Below are 20,175 nucleotides of genomic sequence, written 5' to 3' on the forward strand. Positions count from 1 at the left end.
GCCATAGGAATGGCAGCATAAGGTGGCGACTTTATGGCTTCTGCCAGGTGCACAGCTCAAAAGGATGTGTGTAGAGTACGGGAACCATCCTGAGGTTTGGGGTCAGAAAAGATTCTGGAAGAGGAGTAAGGAATGTCTTTGAGGCAGATACTTGGATTCTGCAGGCAGCATTCCGTCAAAGGTCTCTGCGAACAGGAGGCAGGAAGATGTAAGAACTCTTAGCAACCCTCAAACCCCATTTTGTACTCTGATGTGGGTGGTGGCCTGTGAGAATACTGCTTTAATGTGCAAGCCAGCCTGTGGGTTTCCTGTTTAAAACATCCTAGAAGAGATGTTACCAGGTTCCCCAGCACACTCATAGTATAGTAGCATTCTTAAAGTATGTTTTGGCTGGGGCTGGCTGGGAGGAGCTGGCTGCCAGCTGCCACCTGGGGCTTCCTAGGCCCTGACCGTAAATACTCTGGGAAGGTATCTGGATGACACAGCCCTGGGCCTAAAGGGGAGCATGCTCATCAATCCTAATGTCTCCACCCTCCTGGATTTCTTTGTAGAGCCAGGTTTTGGGATAGCTATACTTTGTGTTTCTATGATGAATAGTAACCTCCTAAGGAACATGTAAATAGTCACAGCACCCTGGAGCTTAGAACAGCCCTCTCATTTTATAGGTAGCCCGAAGTAGTTAATTCACTTGGTCATCTCTGCTTCTTCTTGGCTTCTTTTAGGGTTCAGTGGGATCCTAGATGGCATGACCTGAAATCTCTGTGTGGTTTGGGGGCAGCACCTGCTCTCTGATATGGCCTCCAGGAGACTTTTGGGAAGGCCACTGGCCCTGACTGCCCTTGCTGCTAGGGCTCACTGAACTTACAATGAGCTTGCTCTACATCTTCCCTCTCAACTTTGGGGCTGTAATTCTAGGGGGTGGGGAGCTCCTGTACTTTGATTCAGGCACTGGGTTAAGAGCTCTGTGTGCATTATCTCATTTATCAACTCATCTTTTTCAAAAGTCACTCTCTAGATTATAAGGATTAGTTTCATGTGTGATGATGATAAGTTTGAGTCTTCAATACTATAAACAAGAGGGTGAGTGAAAGAAAACCTACCGAAGAAGGCTGGTGGCCAGCTGCCAAAGCTACTCCATAGGGCGATGAAGAGAGGCTGGGAGGAGGCTCAGTGTATCTCGTGGGTATCATAACCACATACTTCCCACAGAGCCCGTAACACAGTACGTACCATGCTGGCCATGCTGTGTATTATGGCTTTTGCCTACTTATCCCCTCCAAAGCCTCTTGTGGTCATAGATGGCGCTTTTCAGAGGTGGCTCGATCTCGAGTGTATGACCTGGGATTAAGTCTATGATGCTGGGATCAAGGGTGTGTGATTACTAAAGTAGCCCACTGGGTGGTCAGGCATAGTTCTAGCTGTGAAGAATGGCAAGGCCCTCCCTGAATGTGAGTGCTAGTCACTCTAAGCATGTGTGGCCTGGATAAAATATAAGGGACAGAAAGAGGGCGGCTGTTATCACTGCTGCTTCTACTTTGCTTGCTGCTTCTTTGCTGTCTTCTGCCTGACACAAACTGTTTCTCCTCTCTGATGCCCCTCTGCCATGCCACCAGTTTTGGAACTAACCAATTATGAAATGAAACCTCTATAAACTGTGAGCTGCAATGAACCTTTCTTCCTTTAACTTTGGGTGTCATGTATTTTGTTTCAGCAATAAAAAAAGTACCTAAGACACTGTGTTTCTAAAGAGACAGACCACATTTCTTTCTAAGAGCCCATTTCCCTCCACTAATGTATTCAGAAATGTCACGGCAGACACTGCCCAGCTCCTTGCTCCAGATGGGAAGGAAATGATCCTCTACTACTTGCTTTACTATGAGTAAATCAAAGTTATTTCTTTTCTAAAAGTATAAAAACACATACAAAAAGGGAGTCACTCTTGACTAGAATTAAGAGATATTGTTATCGTACCCTGTAGGCAAGGCCTCTATGGAGAAATGATTACTCCCACACTATCAGTCATTCTGACCAACACTTTGCTCCATACTCTAGAAGTTACTATTGCTAAGATACACAAGGACAAAGAGTAAGCTTTATTAAACCAGATGCATAAAAATAAGGACTGCGTTCTTCCAGGTTCAAAAAATATAATTCCAAGGCTCTGAGGAAAATAATTTTGTGTCAGTCCCAGGGCACTTTTCTCCCCAGGAGTTGATTGGTCACTTTCTGTGGAAGAAAAGAAAGACAAGAGAGAAGTCAAGTACTTTCACCATCAAAAGCAGACAGCCACTTCTCACCCCAGCTGTGTTGCTGAAGACACTCAAATCTCATTCACATTACTTAGCTACAGAAACTAGCAATTAGAGAAAAAAAAAAAAAAAAGAACGAAAGAAAAAATTTCCTGGAGTTTAGGAAAGATGATCTGTAAGCAACACTTATCATTTCCACATAAATACAGATAATCTATAATCCTAATAAACTAACTAGTCCGCAGCCCACGCGCAGCATAGTGACACCCTAGACAAACTGGGCAGCGCCAGGGCCCTTCCCCTGGAAAGGCAGCCTGAGCTGTGGGCGCACTTCACTGACTGTTCTCCAACCCCATCTGATATGATCCGGTCTCTGGGTTTCTGACCTTCAGAGTCCTCTGCTGTGTAGTGAGGGGCTGAGAGGGAAACAAGAACAATGAAGGACACAGCAGGCAGTCTGGTGCCCAGCAGGCAGTCTGGTTTCTCAGGAATTAACTCGTAGCAAGATCTTTACCCTATGAGCTTCTGCATTTGTAGCACCACTGATCCACTGGGGCTACGATCTTGGACCCGCAGTGCCAGTAAGCCACACTGCCTCTTAAGCCACACTTAGACATTTTCCAGTTTACTTTAGCAGTCCTAGAGGAATCAGTTCACAAACTTAATTCTTTCTACAATCCTGGCTGCAAAATTTGTTCCACTGTATCTGACTTATCCATGAGGAGCATAAAATCCTTTGGGGCTCTGACTACTCTGATGTTCTGAGAATTTCCATCATGGTATCTAAGCTGCCTATGTGGGGAATATGGTTTCATTCCAAATGCATGGCAAGTGCCATACACAACTGAGGCAGAGAAACTCAGTCTGATTTGAAACTTGTTAACAAGTGCATTAAGTTTGAAGTTTTAGCACTGGAACTGTGCATTTTGAGTTTCAGTTCACTCCACTTCTCAAACTTGGGTCATTCTGAGTGAAGGCCCAAACAGATCAGACTGACTTTTTCTCTCCATTTCTCTCCCACTGATAAACCCAATCCATCCTGCTCTAGATATAGTACTAACTCCACTGACCGTTTTATACAGCTGAGCGCGCAGCCGGTAGGACTTGTATTCTGATCTTCTTTTCTCCTCTTCTCTTTTTTTCCGTACTTCTGGAAGCTGTTCATAAATCCTTAGAAATGGTACCAGTGGGAAGACAGAAAGCCATGAAGTCACAAGGCACAGAGGTAAACGATTTCTTCTCACCATACCTCCCTAAGCTCTACAGACATTCACTCTTTCAGACAGGCCCAGCCTATATAATGTGCCCAGCTTGCTGTCAGACACCTGGACATAAAGAACCCCAACCTAGAGCGCTCACAATCTGGAAGAGATAACTAAGCAGAAATACAATAAAATCTTGCTAATAGTGGATACTTCTGGGACAAAGGGGGTAAGGGTAAATTTCTGTTTTCTCCTCAATACAGGAAAATGCATTCTTTCAATATAAGATAACAAACAGGTATTACTACTGTATTTTTAAACACAAATTATTGAGAAACGAAAGTATTACAATAGTTATATCTACAAAATGCTGCAGAGTTATAGGAGAAAAAAACTTATTCTGATAGAAGGCGTTCAGGAAAGAATTTAGAGATGAGATTAGGTTTGAGTTGGATCCTGAAGAGCAGAAAAAGAAAAGGCGGTAAGACAAAAGGTGCACATGTCAGGAAAAAGTGAGTATTGGCAAGAATAAAGCCAGGACTGCTTGAGCCACAATGCAGGGTGACATGTAGGAAGCAGGTAGGATGAGAGTGAGTTGGGTTGTAGAGGATCTTAGGTCAAACGAAAAATGAGGTTCAGTTCTATCTGGCATTGGATGTCACTGATTTGAAGCTGGAAGAAGCACAACCAAATGTGTGTGTGACAAACATTTCTGATTGGAAATAATTACATTTCCAACAAAAGAATAGTTAAGTAGGTTATAGAATAGAGTGAATAATAAAAAATGTTTAAAACTTGGAGTCTCCACCCAGTAGATGTGAACTTATCCTTCTCCTACAAGTATATTTATGATTAAACATCAATTTCTTACAGAAGATGCCCTGCCTGTCTTCCTGTAGGTAAGCCTCATAGTGCCCTACAACAAGGACTTCTGTTGCTAAAGTGACAGTGTAATGAGCTGCCACACAAGGAATGCTGTACAATTTCTCTCTTAATTAAATTTTATGACAGAATTAAAATAAAGCAATGGTTCTCAAATTATATGGGCTTAGGATTCCTTTACATCTCTAAAAACTGTGAACTCCCAATGTGGATTTTATCTATTGATACCATATTACAAGTTAAATAAAATTTAAATACTTAGTTCTTAGGCGCTGGGTAGGTGGCTCAGTGGTAGAGTGCTTGCCTATTATGTACAAAGCCCAGCACCACAAAACTAAACTAAATCAAGACAAAACAAAACTTATTTATTCATTCACTTAGAAATAATGATAAGCTGAAAAAATAATCATAAGCCTGTGAACACGTTAACACAAGTAATCTATTTTTTTTTAAGAAAAACAAAAAATTTTAGAAGACTGGCAAAGTTGTATATTTTTTGCAAACCTAATGTCTGGTTTAAGAGAAGAGAGCTAGACTCGTAACTGCTTCTGTATTAAGTTTGTTGTCAGAAATAACCCAGGTTAAAAAAACCTCATCTTACACATGCAATTGGAAAAGAGAAAAATATTTTAACATTCTTTTTAGATAACTGCTGATCTTCTTTAATACATGAAAACTTGACAAGTGGTAGTTTCTTAAAAATTACCTGCAAGTACAATCTGAAATCAGATTAGTAACTTTTTTATACTGTCAGATAAAAATTCATCAGTCTATCTTCATTTTAAATGGGGCATTTATCCATGCCTGAGTTTATAACATCATTTGGAAAATCCTGCTCCAGAGAGTTATGCAAATCTCCCAAATGTTGATAAATTTACTTACATTACATGAAAAACATCACATTTGTTAATATCACTGTTGATCTTGTCAGAAAAGCCTAAATACTAGAAAGTTTTCAAGCTAATGGTGGTGAAGATAGGTTCTCTAGAATTCCTTCCTTTGTTCAAAGGTCAAATTTTCTCTTTGGGAACAAATACTGTCAGCTGTTTTTTCTGAAGTGACAGAGAATAAATACTGTCAGCTATTTTCTCTGAAGTGACTCAATTTTCATTTTCAAGAAAATATCTGTCATATACCTGAGTCACAATAATCAGTTGATCTGTCAGTTACTCTTATCAAGTAGCAGTTATGCTCCATGGAAAAGGCAGTAGAAAACAAGATTTCAAGAGAGAAGCCTCAGTTACAGGAGGTAAATTGTTTTAAGAACCATTACTTCAGAAGCACCCTGCCAACTATAAAACTATTCTTATTAAAGCAAGCCTCCAATGAACTAAAAAATGTAACCCTTAACTTAAGTCTTCCATGGCAGGGTCATGATCAACACATGCTATCTCAAATGAATTAATTAATAGCTAGTATGTGCAACGGTGCAAGATTCAAAAAATATAAACAGGAGAAAAATTAATCTGAGGGTTCTCCAGCCACTCAGTTCTTTTTCTCAAAGGCAAACACTATTATAAGAGGATTTTTTGTCCTCTAGAGATATTCTCTGCATATAAAAATATACACATCTATATAACCATAATTACTTCTTTCAAAGACCACAAATGACTGCACTGTAAGAATGCTCCTGAAACTTGATTTTAAAAACTTAATGGTTAAAGAGCACTCCCATTATTCCTCACTCTACTGGATAAATTGCTACAAATAAGATTGCTAAGATAGAGGGCATGGCTTCAAATAAATATTTAATGTTATTTCAAACTATTTTTAATATCTAGGTTTTGAATAAAGACAAGCCTGACTAATATATGCAAATTAGTTCAGATCTTTTAATCCTTTATACATTAATAATTCATACCATATCTGCTGCCACTTTCACAACTAACTTTCTCATGATATTTCAAGGTATTATGCCTTTACTCTGGAGTAAAGCCAGAGTTTCTGACCTTTCTGGAAAAGAGAAAAGTATTTTTCTCCTTTCTAATTGCATGTGTAAGATGAGATTTTTTTAACCCGGGTAATTTCTGGTAGTCCAGTTTATACCTTCACAATGGCCTTACCGTTTAGACCTCTGAATCATCTCCTTCTTTCCAATAGGCTTCTTCTTCTGGGCAGCAAGGTAGACTAAGCAAGAAAAGAAGTGGTTTTCAGTAGACAGTGACTTAATAAAGAAAGAAGTGGCACTCTAGAGGTATAAGAAGAGCAGCTTGAATTTGTGCCCCTAACCTGAGCTGGCTGTACAGGTTGGTAAGCAATAACCAATGACTAAGACCAAAGCCAAAGCCAGGATTACATTACATCAGTGGTGGTGAACCTATGGCACGCATGCCATGCGGGCTGTTTGTATCACTGAAAACTCTAAAAGGTTTGCTATCATTGGACTAGCGTGACCATGACAACCACCTGAAGACAATATTCTGTGGCACAGAACAGTTATACCAAAACACTGGTTTATTGGTAAGGATGTGATGACAGCATTAGGTAGTACTTTATAGTTTTCACAGCTTTCACAAATTATTTTATTGAGATCTTAGGCTCAGTGTAATTATTAAGTACACAGACTCTGGAGCCAGTCTACTTGGATTTACATCTTAGCTCTTTTAGTTGAGAGGCTGTAACCTAGGGCAGAGCATTTAATCTCTCTCTGCTTCAATTTTCCCACTGTGAAATAGGATATCAACAGTACTGACTTTAAGAGAGGTGTTGTGAGAACAGTATATGGACAAGATGTAAGAGCTATGCGTTTATTACTGTTGTTGTTATTAATACCACCCTATGAAGCAGGAAAGCCAAAACTGGCTCCATCTTATAACTTTTGTAACCAACTTGCTCATGGATACTGAGCGAGCGCTGGTTTAAAAAAAAAATCCCATTATCACTGTACATCTCCTTTTTAAGATGCAGCCATCAGATTAGAATATTAAATTACCTGTACCATGAAAGTGGTTTTTTTTGTGGTTTTTTTTTTTTTTTTTTTTTTTTTTTGGTTTTTCTCCGGTACCGGGAACCGAACTCACGACTTTGCACTTGCCAGGCAGGCACTTTGCCGCTGAGCTAAATCCCCAGCCCCACCATGAAAGTGTTTAAAGTTGTACTGTTTCTGTTAGCTTAAGATCTGAGCCTCAGTAAGCACAAAATCACATTCAGTTTTCATAGTATTTAACAGTTACCAACAGAGCAGTTATCTTGCCTTTTCTAGAGACTAACAGGAAAGCTACAAAAGGGTGTACCTCTCCTGGGCAGGGGATGCACAGTGTTGAACAGCACATCCCGTTCACTCTGTAACATGTTCTGCAGCTTCCTCTCCTGGACTATTAACTTCAGGCGCTTTATCCGCTCCCCAGAGCTAGAGATAAAGTCAGGTCTGTGAAGTTGAAGTGATTCCTAAGGAGGAAAAAGCCCAACCTATATTAATGATGCAAGTTGCTATCTAAGTGCCCAGAAAAATAGTATCTACCCAGTAGGTTTGGAGAACCAATTTCTAGTGCTCAGAAAATATCTTTAGTTAAGGGCTACTGTGATACTTCTCTGCTGAGGGGAGCTCCAGCAGCAATCAAAGGAACGCCTCTGAAGAAGCCAAGAAGGAACGATGGCAGTTACAACTCTCCAGAATGTTGATAGGACAGAGCTCAGCCACTGTGGCATTTTAAACTTCTCTTCAGACAAATATCTCATTAAATAACATTTCCTTTAACCTCTAAGGCTGGAAATGAGGGCTAGAGATGGTTGGTGAGGGTTGGGGAGATACTCAGTGCTGGAGGGCTTGCCTAGCATGTGCAAAGCCTTGGGTTCAATGCCTAGCACTGGAAAAAAAAGAGAGAGAACAATGCTTTTTGAATCCTGTGCTAAGAAGGTGCCTATTGAATCCTGCAATAAGAAGGAATTGACATTACCTCAATGGTGGACATAAAATGTTCACACAAACCCCAGGCCTCTGGAAATGCCACGGTGAGTATCTAAAAGCTTGCCACACAACATCCTCCCTTGTTACCTTGTCCCCAGATCCTGAGGGTGGCACATTATTTAGAAAGTTAAGAACAAGGCAGCTTTTAATTAATGATGAGAAACCAAGTCCTTATGTAGTGACACAGAGGAACTGCGGAGCTGCTAAAAAAAGAGGGTCAGTCACGACTAAACCTTAGCATGCCAAGTCACAGATAGTTCTTCCTGTCTTGCCCTTTCCCACCTAAATATACGGCTAAAGTTAACCTGATGCCACTATACCTGTAGGGTTGCTTTCACAAATGGCCTCGGTGGGCCCTGGCCATCCTCTCCACCTTGGTCAGCCACTGGTCCCTGACCACCCATGCGCTGTCCCTGCCAGTTCTTTTCCCGTAGTGGCTCCCTCCAGGGTTTAGTTCTGGTTACTGGTTCAAACCAGGAGATGCCCGGGCCATAATTCTTGGGCAAGTTTTCCTTCTTAGATCCAGATTTCACATTTTCCACAGGAACAAACCAAGAAACTCCTATAGGAAATATTTTTAAGGAGAAAAAACGTTTTATCATTGTTATAGTTCCATCCAGGTCTCATCAAAGACATGTATAATATAGACTTACAGGAGGCTTAGCTCTGAGTGGACCCCACCGTATCCTCGAGTCTGTTTTAACTGCAGGTATGACTCTGTAATGTAGTTCTAGATACTTACTCACTTAGAAATAAAGAATTTTAGCACTGCCAAAGACTTCATTCACTATTTTCTGCTATAAAACCTGGAATTAGAAACTGACCTTCATAGGAAATTGGTTTGTTCTTCCTTAACTTTTTGTCCCCACGATAATCGGTAAACAGCTTTTTCTCTTCAGGTTTTTCTTCTGACCAAGTTACATCGCTGTCCTCTTCTAATCTAGCCTCGCTGGAACTAGGAGTTGGGAAAGTCACTCCAACATCACGAGTGTGCTTTTTGGCACCAGTCACAATCTCCAAATTACCTGAGGGGGAAGGTCACAGATGTCTCTGGGAGTATCCTTGAGGCTTAGCTGACAAGTTCATTCCAATAAGCACGTAAAACTTTTTAATTCTTCAAAGACATGCTGCCCTTTTTTGTCCCCACAAAAATCGATAAACAGCTTTTCCTCCTCAGTTTTTTGACTATTTAATTGCTGAGGGATATCTAAGGTGATTTTAACTTTCTGCTATTTAATTTTGTATACTTGCCATTTGCACATTTCCAAGTATATCTATAGGTTAAATTTTTAAAAGTAAAAACACCAGGTCAAATTAGTTTTGGTAGAAACAGCCAAACTGCCTTTCACAAGGGTTGTACCAATTTATACACCCACTAGAATGTTTGAGGGTACTTATTTTCATACACTCTTACTCGTAAACTTGGATTTTTGTCAATTTATAGGTGAAAAGTGGCATTTAAATTTACAAGTAGTGTTAATCTTCACCTTTTTTGTTATGAATGAAATTGAGTAACACGTTTAAGAATTCACAGTTTTATTTCACTGGAAAAGCTTAACTTCAAGTGACTTACCTGCCTGCACGCCCTTATTTAACATGGGCCCATTTTTTTCATTGCAAAGTGTAGAGTTTAAACTCAAAAAGCTACTGGCAGATGACATAGAGTCAGAAGAAATATGATGTGCCACCTGGAAAAACAAGAGATTCTATTTTAGCTACCTATAGTCAATGGCAAAGTTACACACAGTATAAAAAAGACTTCAAGTCCTCAACAATTCTTTCTAGTCTAATTAAAATTGAGATGCAGTTGGAAAAATGCTGCGAACCATGTTAACGTGCTGTCACATATCCATGAAAGGGAACAGAATGCTGCTATAGTTCAACAGGGCCCAAGCTGCCAAGACTTATGTAAGACAGAAAGGGGCTAAGCCATGCATTTTCCCAGGGCTTAACCAAACTCTGAAGATGCCAAACCTTAACCTGATGCATTTACAGAATAAAATTCTCAAATGACACCTGCACATAATTTTGGTGCAAGATAAGAGGTCTGGAAACAGCTAAAGAAAGTGATGAGCTGCAAAGAGTGCTCTCCAATTAGAGTAGATTCAGGCACTTATGCCAACACCAAAAGCAGCAAGGTCCCAAGGGAAGTCCTGACTGAGTGGAGTCTTTTTTTTTTTTAAGCATGAAAGAGTCCAGAGGCCTTTTTAGTTCCGTGCAGGAAAAGCAGAACAATGAAGGGTAAGTTAAGGGACTGAAGCTGATGGCAGAATGTTGGTGGTTAAGGAAAAGACTATTAAAGTTGAACAAATACAGCATACAACAGTCTTTCTTAAATTTGCTCACTATAAAAATATTGTGGGAGGGGAATAACCCAGAACAATGAATTATAATCTCTTGGGGAAGGGCTGGGTATCTATATTGTAAGTGCCAAGTGACTTTTTTTTTACTTAAGCAAATTTGGCAGAAGTGAATTGAAGCCCAAGTAACAAGAGAGAACAGTGTCTGCTTTTCTGAACAAATACTCCAAGTACCAAATTCCAGCCAGAAATCTGGAAGGCAGGCATAATAACCCTACCACGCTACCCTAGTTTTCCTAGTAGATATGGTCACTAGGAAAGTAGTCTCACAGTTTTTTACAGTTTACCATCTAAAGCATTTGTTCTAACATATAATTTTGGAGATGAAGATTTTGTTCCCTTTTTTTGACTTTGAAATGCTTGCAAATTATCAGATTAGTGATCAGCTCTAAATTTTACAAGTCACCAGTGTCACATCCAGCAGTTTACAATGCTAATCTTTTTAAAAATCAGAGTATTTCCAGTTTCTAAAGGCCTACCATGATTCTGTGGTAAGTTTACTTCGTGGTACTTGGAATATTTGTTCAGAAAATATTCTGAACAAAATATTGACTGGCAGACTAAAAGAATGTGTAGTCCACACAGCTAGATTTGAACAAAATCAGGAAACATCTCATGGCATGTTTGAAAGATGGACTTTTATGACTTGTTTTACCAGAAATTGGTAAAACGATAACTAAATTGGCCTTGTCCAAATATTACTGTCAATACAAAGCCTGTTACTAAGTAGTACATCTTGTACTTGACAACAAATGCTAACTACGCAACTACTGTATTCCAGTCACTGGGCTTGGTCCTAGCTTTTTCTTAGTATTTTATGTATCAGTATTGGAATAAGTGAGGAGAGGGAGACTTTCTATATAATGTACATAGGGGTGTGTCTGAATGGCTATGAAGATCCCAAATAATAGTAAGAATCAGGAGTAAACAAAAAGATGTTTAGTTGAGACAACTGTAAACGTCTGCATGTTATGGGGCAGGAATGGTAACTTTGATGCAGGCAAAAAGCTCTAGGTCTGGGATTCAAGGATCTGAGCTAGTCTCAGATCTTCCCTTTAGCAGTTGACTCTCAAGCCACAACTTGAGACAGTTTTCCCAACTAGAAAACGGAAGAAAATCTTGATCTCCAAAATTATGTTAGAACAAATGATTTAGATGGTAAACTGTAAAAACCTATGAGACTGCCATGTTAAAAATCAAGTACAGAAAGGACAATAAAGATACGATTAATGGATAGCACACTATACTTATACCTTCTCTGCAGCTGTAAAAAACAAACAGAATGTTAGGTACTAAAACAGACCGACTTTGAAGATAGATATTTGAGTATAGTAAAGTGTGCTGATCTTTTTATGAAAAAGAGTAGACAACTTATGTAGGTTTTTTTTTAATGTGTATATAAAATATTTGAAAAGAAAACTCACATTGGAAAGGAAGAAGTAAAACTCTTTACTTGCCAATGACATGATCTTACATTTAAAAATACGAAGTAATCCACAATGAAGTACAAAATAAATAATTTGGTCAGGTTGTAGAAAGAAGATCAGTGTGACTTAAAAACAAGTCACTGATATCTCTATATTCTAGTAATGAACAATCTAAAAATAAAGGAAACAGTTCCATTCCCAAAAGCATAAAGAATGAAACATTTAGGAATAAAAGTTAAGAACAGACATGCCAAGTCTGCACACTGAGAATTACAAACATTGCTGGGATGAAAATATTATCTAAATAAATGGTGAGACATTCCACATACATGGATTGTAAGAGTCAAAATTGTTAGGATGGCAATTTCTCCCAAATTAACCTATACATTGGGCACAATCTCTTATCAAAATCCTAGCAAGCTTTTTTTAAAGAAAATTATAAGCTGACCTCAAAGTTATATGGAAATACAAAGGATCACAACGGAATAAAGATGCACTAAATGTTTCCTGATTTCAAAACTTACTATAAAGCAACAGTAATCACAACATTGTAATATTGGTGTAAAAATAGACATAGATATATCAATGGAACAGAAATGAGAGTCTCAGAATAAACTTAGTTTATGGTGAAATGATTTTTAACAAAGGACCAAAGGTAACTCACTGAAGGATATGACAGATATCTAAATGATGCTGGGACAACTGGCTCTCTCTGCACAGAGATTATAGATATCCCACCAATACACAAAAATTAACTCAAGAGTCACACACTTAGGGGCTGGGGATTCAGCTCAGCAGCACAGCGCTTGCCTGGCAAGCACAAGGTCATGAGTTCAATTCCCGGTACCGCAAAAAAACAACAAAAACTAAAACAAAAAAAGTCACACACTTGATTAATAACTAAAACTAAAAAACTTTTAAAATATAGAAGAAAATCTTTGTGACTGGCTAGGTGAAAAACAAAAACAGATACAACACCAAAAGCATGATAGAAAACAGATCCACACAACAGAATACTATTCTGCAATAAGAATGAATTGGTATGTATTACAAGATGAATGAACCTTGAAAACATTATTTAAAATAAGCTAGATGTAAAAGACAACCTATTGTATGAATCTTTCATATGAAAAGTCCCAAAGAGGCAAGTTTGTAGTTGCCTGGGCCTGGGAACGAGGAATGACTGACAGTGGGCACAGGGACTTTTCTGGGGTGAAAGATATGTTCTAAAACTGGATAGTGGTGATGACTGCACAACTCTATTATGTAAGAAACAGGTAACACTGCCTCTGGGAAGGAGAACTGATGCCTGCGGAACACAAGTAGGGAGGACTTGCTTATAAAAAAATTTTTGTATTATATGACTATATCACCAGTTCAAATATTTACAGAGAAAGGTATGGCAATCAAGTTTTAAGTTTCATAGTAAGTAGGGACTATGCATGTTAGGTCAGAGAAATGCCCTAGTTTCCAGGTGGCTCAGTCAACACCCTCCTCCCATCTGAAGTGCATAATATGCTTAGTTTGAAGGGACATGTTTAAAATGAGATGTCAACAAACTTAGACCAAAGACAGCTGTCAAATTTGGAAAGGGAGATAGAAACCACGATCTGTGAGAAATGATTCAAAGGGACAACCTTAAATAAAATACCTCAGGGGCCTCATAGGGAGACTAGATCTCCTTTGCCTTCAGAGTATACTTCTGGGAACAGAGCCAGGGATTCCGATGTAAGTAGATTGTGGATCTTTTTGTGTGAACACCTTTGATAACAGGAGCCCAAAGCAAATGGAATGGGCTGCCACTGGAACAAAGGAGCAGTAGAGCTGTTGAAGCAGAAGCAGGTGGGTTCTCTGGCACAGATGCAGCAGAAGTGTGGATGTGATGGGAGTGGATAGCACCACACGCCTCCTGTGGTCTCTTCCAAGCCTGAGATTCTGTGAACCTGGACATCCACAGCACATGACCAGCCATGATACATACCATAAGGGATGAAAATGTATCTATAGCACATTAGATGAGTAGCTCTGGTGTTTCTATTTTTAGTTAAAATCTGTCTAATTCATACCTATAGATACTTAAAAAGTCTAAAAAAATTTTTCTCTAAACATATTGCCTTCTAGGTTGATGAAAATCAAAGACAGACCAAAACTAGTGTTCACTAGGAATGCAAACTGGAACCCTCACACTTTGCTGGTAAAATGCTGCCAGCACTTTGATAAGTCAGTTCGTCAAATGGTTAAACACAGACTTACCATATGATCAAATAATATACCTCTAGGTATATATACCAAGGGAAGTGAAAACATATGGCTGCACAAAAACTTGTACATAAATGTTTACCATAGCTTTGCTTATGATAGCCAAAAAGGAGAAACAACCCAAACACCCACAAACTCATGGATAAATGTGGTATATTCCTATAATGGAATATTTGGCCATAAAAATAATATATGCTACAAGGTAGCTAAAACATGTTAAATAAAAGAAGCCAGTCACCAAAGATTACAGATTGTATAATTTCATTTATATGAAGTATCTAGAATTAGCAAATCATACAGGTGAAAGGTAATTAATGGCTGTCTGTGGTCTGTGGCAACGGTGAAAATTGGGGGAAATGAAAACTGATTGTAGATATATACAGGATATTTCTGGAGGGTGTTAAAAATGTCCTGAAGTTAAATTAGGGAGACGGTTACACAATTCTGTGAGAACCAAAACCCACTAAACTGTACACATTACACTATTTTCTAAAGGAGGATGTACACTAATTTTTATAGCATATAAACTGTCTCAAGAAAGCTATAAAAGTATGTTTACTCATGTATTCAAACTGAAATGTGGATTACACTGTTTGGAGAAAATGCTTATCATGCTGTAGTTTGGCATATCCTATGTTACTAAAATGAGGACCAACGGTGATGCTTTCATATAAAAAAGAATTGACAACCACCCCCAAAAATGGACACTGGATGCCCCAGATGTGATGCAGCATTAAACTCTAGCCCTAGAGCCAAGTATGGCCATGTAATGCCGACTTCCAGCCACAGATTTGCAATAATACATGCACAGGCCTACATCTGTGTATGACAATGTGCTGAGGACCCACTATAGGACAGAACTTTATATTTACTTTTTTAATTCATTTAAGGATGCTGCTGGTAAACCACAACAATCCACTTGCCCAAGTCATGAAGTCTCTGGGCCTGGGTGTGGGTAAGTTCTTTGCAATGGGGCTTCCACATAGAGATTTAAGTTACCAAAAAATTAACTGACGTTAGTAGCTACCATTTTTAAGCTTTCTGCTGCATCTAGTCCAAGACTATATATACTAGCTGGCTGCTCTGATTTAATGTCTCAGTATTAGAGCAAACTCATCCACTAATGCTTTAGTCTATGCAGGAAAGAAAAGGCCCCCATTTGAGAGATGTTTCAGGACTTTTGTAGTACCTTATTACTTTAAAAAACACTAGTCAAGACTCGTTCTCATATTTATTGATTAAAGACATCAGTTCCAGGAAAGAAAGTTTTTAATTAAAACATCACTTTGTACATGGAGATTGTACTTGAGAAAGTATATCTATTCTTCACGTAAGAATATTGTTACTGTTGGTCTTCAGTCAGCCAGATGCCTCCTGGGAGATGCTTTTCTTTCTGAAGGACGTGTTTATGGTAACTAATTTATAACCTCTCAAGTTTAGGAAAGGAGATACACGTTGGTAAGACAGAGTCAAAATTAGAAATAATAGTCTATTGTCACTAAAATTTTTTTTACCAAAGTTCAGGTCAACTAATAGTTTTAATAAAATTTAACCAGTAAGGGGTAATGAAGAAGTGTCTATAAAAATCATTTTTGGCTTATATTTAATTCTTAGAGCAAAGCAAAAATTTTAAAAAGCAGGAACTCAGATGGTAGTATCAATCATTTTTTAGAAAACCAGAACTTGGGGGCTGGGGATTTAGTTCAGCGGCACAGCGCCTGCCTGATAAGCGCAAGGTTGTGAGTTCAATTCCCGGTACTGGAAAAAAAACAAAAAACAAACAAAAAAAAAACCAACCAGAACTTACTATCTATTCATGCAAGTATGATAATTACCTTGTATGAAAAATCTTCCCCAGAAAATTAAAAATGCATTGTGTCAACATAATAAGTAATTGGAAATTTTCTTTTGGTATTTGATTGAACAGTGCAGATCTGGAAACAATTCTGAATGATGTTAAAATTCAAACTATGCGAGACAATGGCTAAAATGCTATTGAAGTTATTGGTTTTTCTCCGGTACCGGGAACCGAACTCACGACCTTGCGCTTGCCAGGCAGGTGCTTTGCCGCTGAGCTAAATCCCCAGCCCCAACTATTGAAGTTATTATGGCCAATGATCATCAGAACTGAGGTCAAGAAGCTCTACCATGATAGTAAAGTTTCCTAAGGGTTGGAGTACAGAGAAAGGAAATGAACCAACAGTTAAAATAATCAGCCCACAAAAACAAGCCAGAAAGTTGACAAATGATCATGAAAATCTTATTGAGGGTGATGAATATATAATACATGGGTTCCAAAGGTTTTTGTCTATCAGGTTTGAAAAAGGTTGGAAAAATTACCATCTGGAGGTGGCCCTATTTTCTTGCTCCTTTAATTTCCCCAATTCTCATTCCTCTGGGCTTTAGTATCTATGATAATGAATAGATATAATGAATACCTATGATAATTCATACTTACATGAATGATTCAAATTATTTCACTCAGGAAGCTAGGTATATTTAGTTTGTTAGATATTTTGACTTGGATGATCTGATCCAATTAACTCCTTTGTATTTCTGTCAGAATTAGTTTTCTCATCATACATTTTCACTTTGATAAAGTCTCCACATATTAATTTCTGTACATATTCTATACACAGGTATTTGGAACAACTGTGGTTACTGGGTTTGGGGAGAAGTTTTATATAGATATTTTAATCAAGCTCATAAATACTCATTGAAATCTTTCATATTTTTCCTTATCTACAATACATGCTAAAATCAGAAAAGCATATTAAAGTACTACATTTTTATTGTACTTTTGTCGGGCCAGGGATATAGATCAGTGGCACAAGCACCTGCCGGGCAAGCGTAAGGTCCTGGGTTTGATTCTCGGTACCCCCCCCCACCAAAAAAAGGGTGTTGTACTTCTGTCACATTCTACATTATGTCTGTGAATAACAAATGCACTCTGGCTGAAAGCAGAGCAAAGACGAAAGACCTTTCCTAGAAATTACAGTGAGGAAATAGATACTTAAGACAAGCAGCATCTAGTTAAAAAGGAAAAACAAATCTTCCCACATCATAGAAATTTGTATTTCTCATGTATTGGCAAAAACCAGAAATTACTGGCAGGGAAGTGGAAAGGGAAATTCTTATGTGTTCCTGGCAGGAATAGAGACTGGGAAGAAGTTTGGTACTAATGCAAGAAATTGAGTATACAGACTGCTTATAGACCCAACAATTCCAATTCTGGTATATACACTAAAGACAGTCTCACACAGGTCTATAAGGGTTCAGATACGGACAAAGATTAGTAATGCTATGTTTTGTGGTGATGGGGAATTGATAGCAACTTGAGTGTCTATCACAGGAAAAATTAATGAGTAAACTGGCAGGTAGCCATGCAGTATGATGTGATGACTATAAATTTGGATTAGATGTACTTACAGCTACAGAGACAAATCCTGTACAAAACTGAGTATGAGAAAAATGATATGCTTTTATATAAATTAAAAATACAAGGGCTGGGGATTTAGCCCAGCAGCACTGCGCCTGCCTGGCAAGTGCAAGGTCCTGAGTTCAATTCCCAGTACACACATCCCACGAAAAAAAGAAACAAAAAATACATGCACACACACACAATTAGTATTCTAAGAACTCTTGTAAACCAAAAGGTATTTACATAATAGGGCCAGTTATCTGTGGGGAGAGGAATGAGAATGGGCTGTGGGGACAAAATTTTTACAACAGAAACTATGAATTAAGGATCATATTTATTTCAACCCTCAGCTTTTTTTTTTTTTAGCCCTCAGTTAAAAGAAATTTTAGGGGCTGGGGATTTAGCTCAGCAGCACAGCGCTTGCCTGACAAGCACAAGGTCATGAGTTCAATTCCCAGTACCGGAAAAACAAAAACAACAAAAAAAATTTAATTTAATCTATCATAGAAACTGCATATAATACTTCTACAATCATTTTCTTTCATTAAACTCTTACAAAGAGTCATTATGAGATTAGTGGTTCAAATTAGTACTGAAGGCAAAAATACAGAAATCAATGAGGAACTTGAGAATACATCCTCCCCAGTGTCATGGCTTGTATCTAGATGTTCCTCCAAAGCCTCACGAGGCCATAAGAGGACTTTTTCGGAGGTGGCCAGATCTAGGGTGTGTGCTGCTAGGATCAAGGATGTAATGCTGGGATTGATTCATGTTATAATGCTAGGATTAAGGCTTCCCAACCCTGGATGTGAATGCCACCCACCCTAAGGGCTGGTGGTCTGGATAGGATGTAAGGGACAGAAAGTGCGCTGCTACTTGTCACTTACTGCTTGCTGCTTTTGCTGTCTTCTACCTGCCATGAACTGTGTTTCTCCTTTGCGACACCCCTCTGCCATTCCACCCTGCCTTGGAGCCAGCCGATTACAGACTGAAACCTCTACAAACCATGAGCCAAAATAAAGCTTTCCTCCTCTAATTCTGGGTGTCAGGTATTTTGCCTCAGCAATGAGAAAAAAGTAACGAAGACACCCACAGAGCCTCCTATTAATGTCAAAGGAAAACAGTATTTATGGTTTATTACTATAAAATACATTTGATAACGGTACTCACCTCAGTGGAGGAAAGAAGAGTCTTTGTAACAAATAGTATTGACATGCAAAATAAAGCTATATCCCCCTACCCCATACCACATACAGAAATTAATTAAAAAATGATCACAGACCTAAATGTAAGATCTAAAATTATAGACCTCTTGGGTTAGGGAACAGTTTGATAGGAAATGAAAAGCAGAAGTGACAAAAATACATAAATTGGACTTGACTGTCGAAATTTAAAACTGTGTACCACAAAACATCAAGAAGGTGAAAAACAACCTCAGCAAAACATCGGAACAGAATTTTTTTCATAGAAGATAAGCAAACGGCCAACAGGCACATGAAAAGGTGCTCAAGGTTACTAATTATTAAGTAAGTGCAAATGAAAACCAAAGTAAGACGTTGGTTAGTACTCATTGGGCTGGTTATAACCAAAGGACAGGCAATAAAAACTACTGATGAGAATATGGAAAAATTGGAGGCTTAATATTATATCCTAGTAGGAACATAAAATGCAACAGCCACTTTTGAAAAAAAGACTAGCAGCCTTCCTCAAGATTAGAGAGTTACTATATGATTTAGCAATTCCATTCCTAAGTATTATTCCCGAGAATTGAAATAATATTCTAACACAAAAACTTCTACTGTTTTACAGCAGCATTACTCATGAAAGTAAAAAAATAGAAACAACTCAAATGTCCATTAACTCATGAATGTATAAACATGATGCACAATGTACAACTACAAAACGAATTTTACCCAGCCATAACAAGCAATAAAGTACTGGTATGTGATACAACATGGATGAACTTTGAAAAATTATGTTAAAGAAGGTAGACAAAAAAGGTTATATATCGTGTGATTCCATTTCTATCAAGAGTCCCAAATAAGTAAATCTACACAACTAGAAAGTGGGATAAATACTTGTCCAGGACAGGGCTGGGTGGCACTGGGGGATGAGAATGGAAATTGACTGCTATGGGACAGGTTTTTTGGGGAGGACAAAAATAGCAATTAGCAATAAAGATTGTAAAACTTTTGTATTAAAAACCACTGAATAATATGTTTCAAAGGGTGAATTATATTGTTTGTGATTTTTGTAACAATAAGAAAAAAATAAAGAGATTGACCAATACTGAGACATACTCTGGAAAAGTAACAATTTTTTTTAAACCTACAAGAACCCAGGAACAAAAAAAATCATAACAAAGGGAGAAAATATCAGGGCTGACTTGGGCACATAAACATTAACTTCTACCCACAAAGCAGGGGGCAAAATTAACAAAATTTTGAGTTAAAGATTGTTATCTAAAA

At 38.3% G+C, this 20,175-nt stretch overlaps 1 protein-coding gene across 1 annotated transcript in view; it reads right to left on the reverse strand.

The window, feature by feature from the left end:
- Nucleotides 1–2,070: 2,070 nt before the first annotated feature.
- Nucleotides 2,071–20,175, reverse strand: part of Alms1 (Alstrom syndrome protein 1) — a gene marked incomplete in the record, with an annotated part of 128,189 nt that continues 110,084 nt past the window's right edge. The window contains 7 exon segments of the mRNA XM_013514678.1: nucleotides 2,071–2,226; nucleotides 3,320–3,419; nucleotides 6,397–6,460; nucleotides 7,567–7,720; nucleotides 8,561–8,802; nucleotides 9,065–9,265; nucleotides 9,814–9,928. Coding sequence (XP_013370132.1) covers nucleotides 2,182–2,226; nucleotides 3,320–3,419; nucleotides 6,397–6,460; nucleotides 7,567–7,720; nucleotides 8,561–8,802; nucleotides 9,065–9,265; nucleotides 9,814–9,928 — 921 coding nt within the window.

The sequence above is a fragment of the Chinchilla lanigera genome, unplaced genomic scaffold (genome assembly GCF_000276665.1).
Source record: "Chinchilla lanigera isolate Chin_1 unplaced genomic scaffold, ChiLan1.0 scaffold00023, whole genome shotgun sequence".
NCBI classification, from domain to species: Eukaryota; Metazoa; Chordata; class Mammalia; order Rodentia; family Chinchillidae; genus Chinchilla; species Chinchilla lanigera.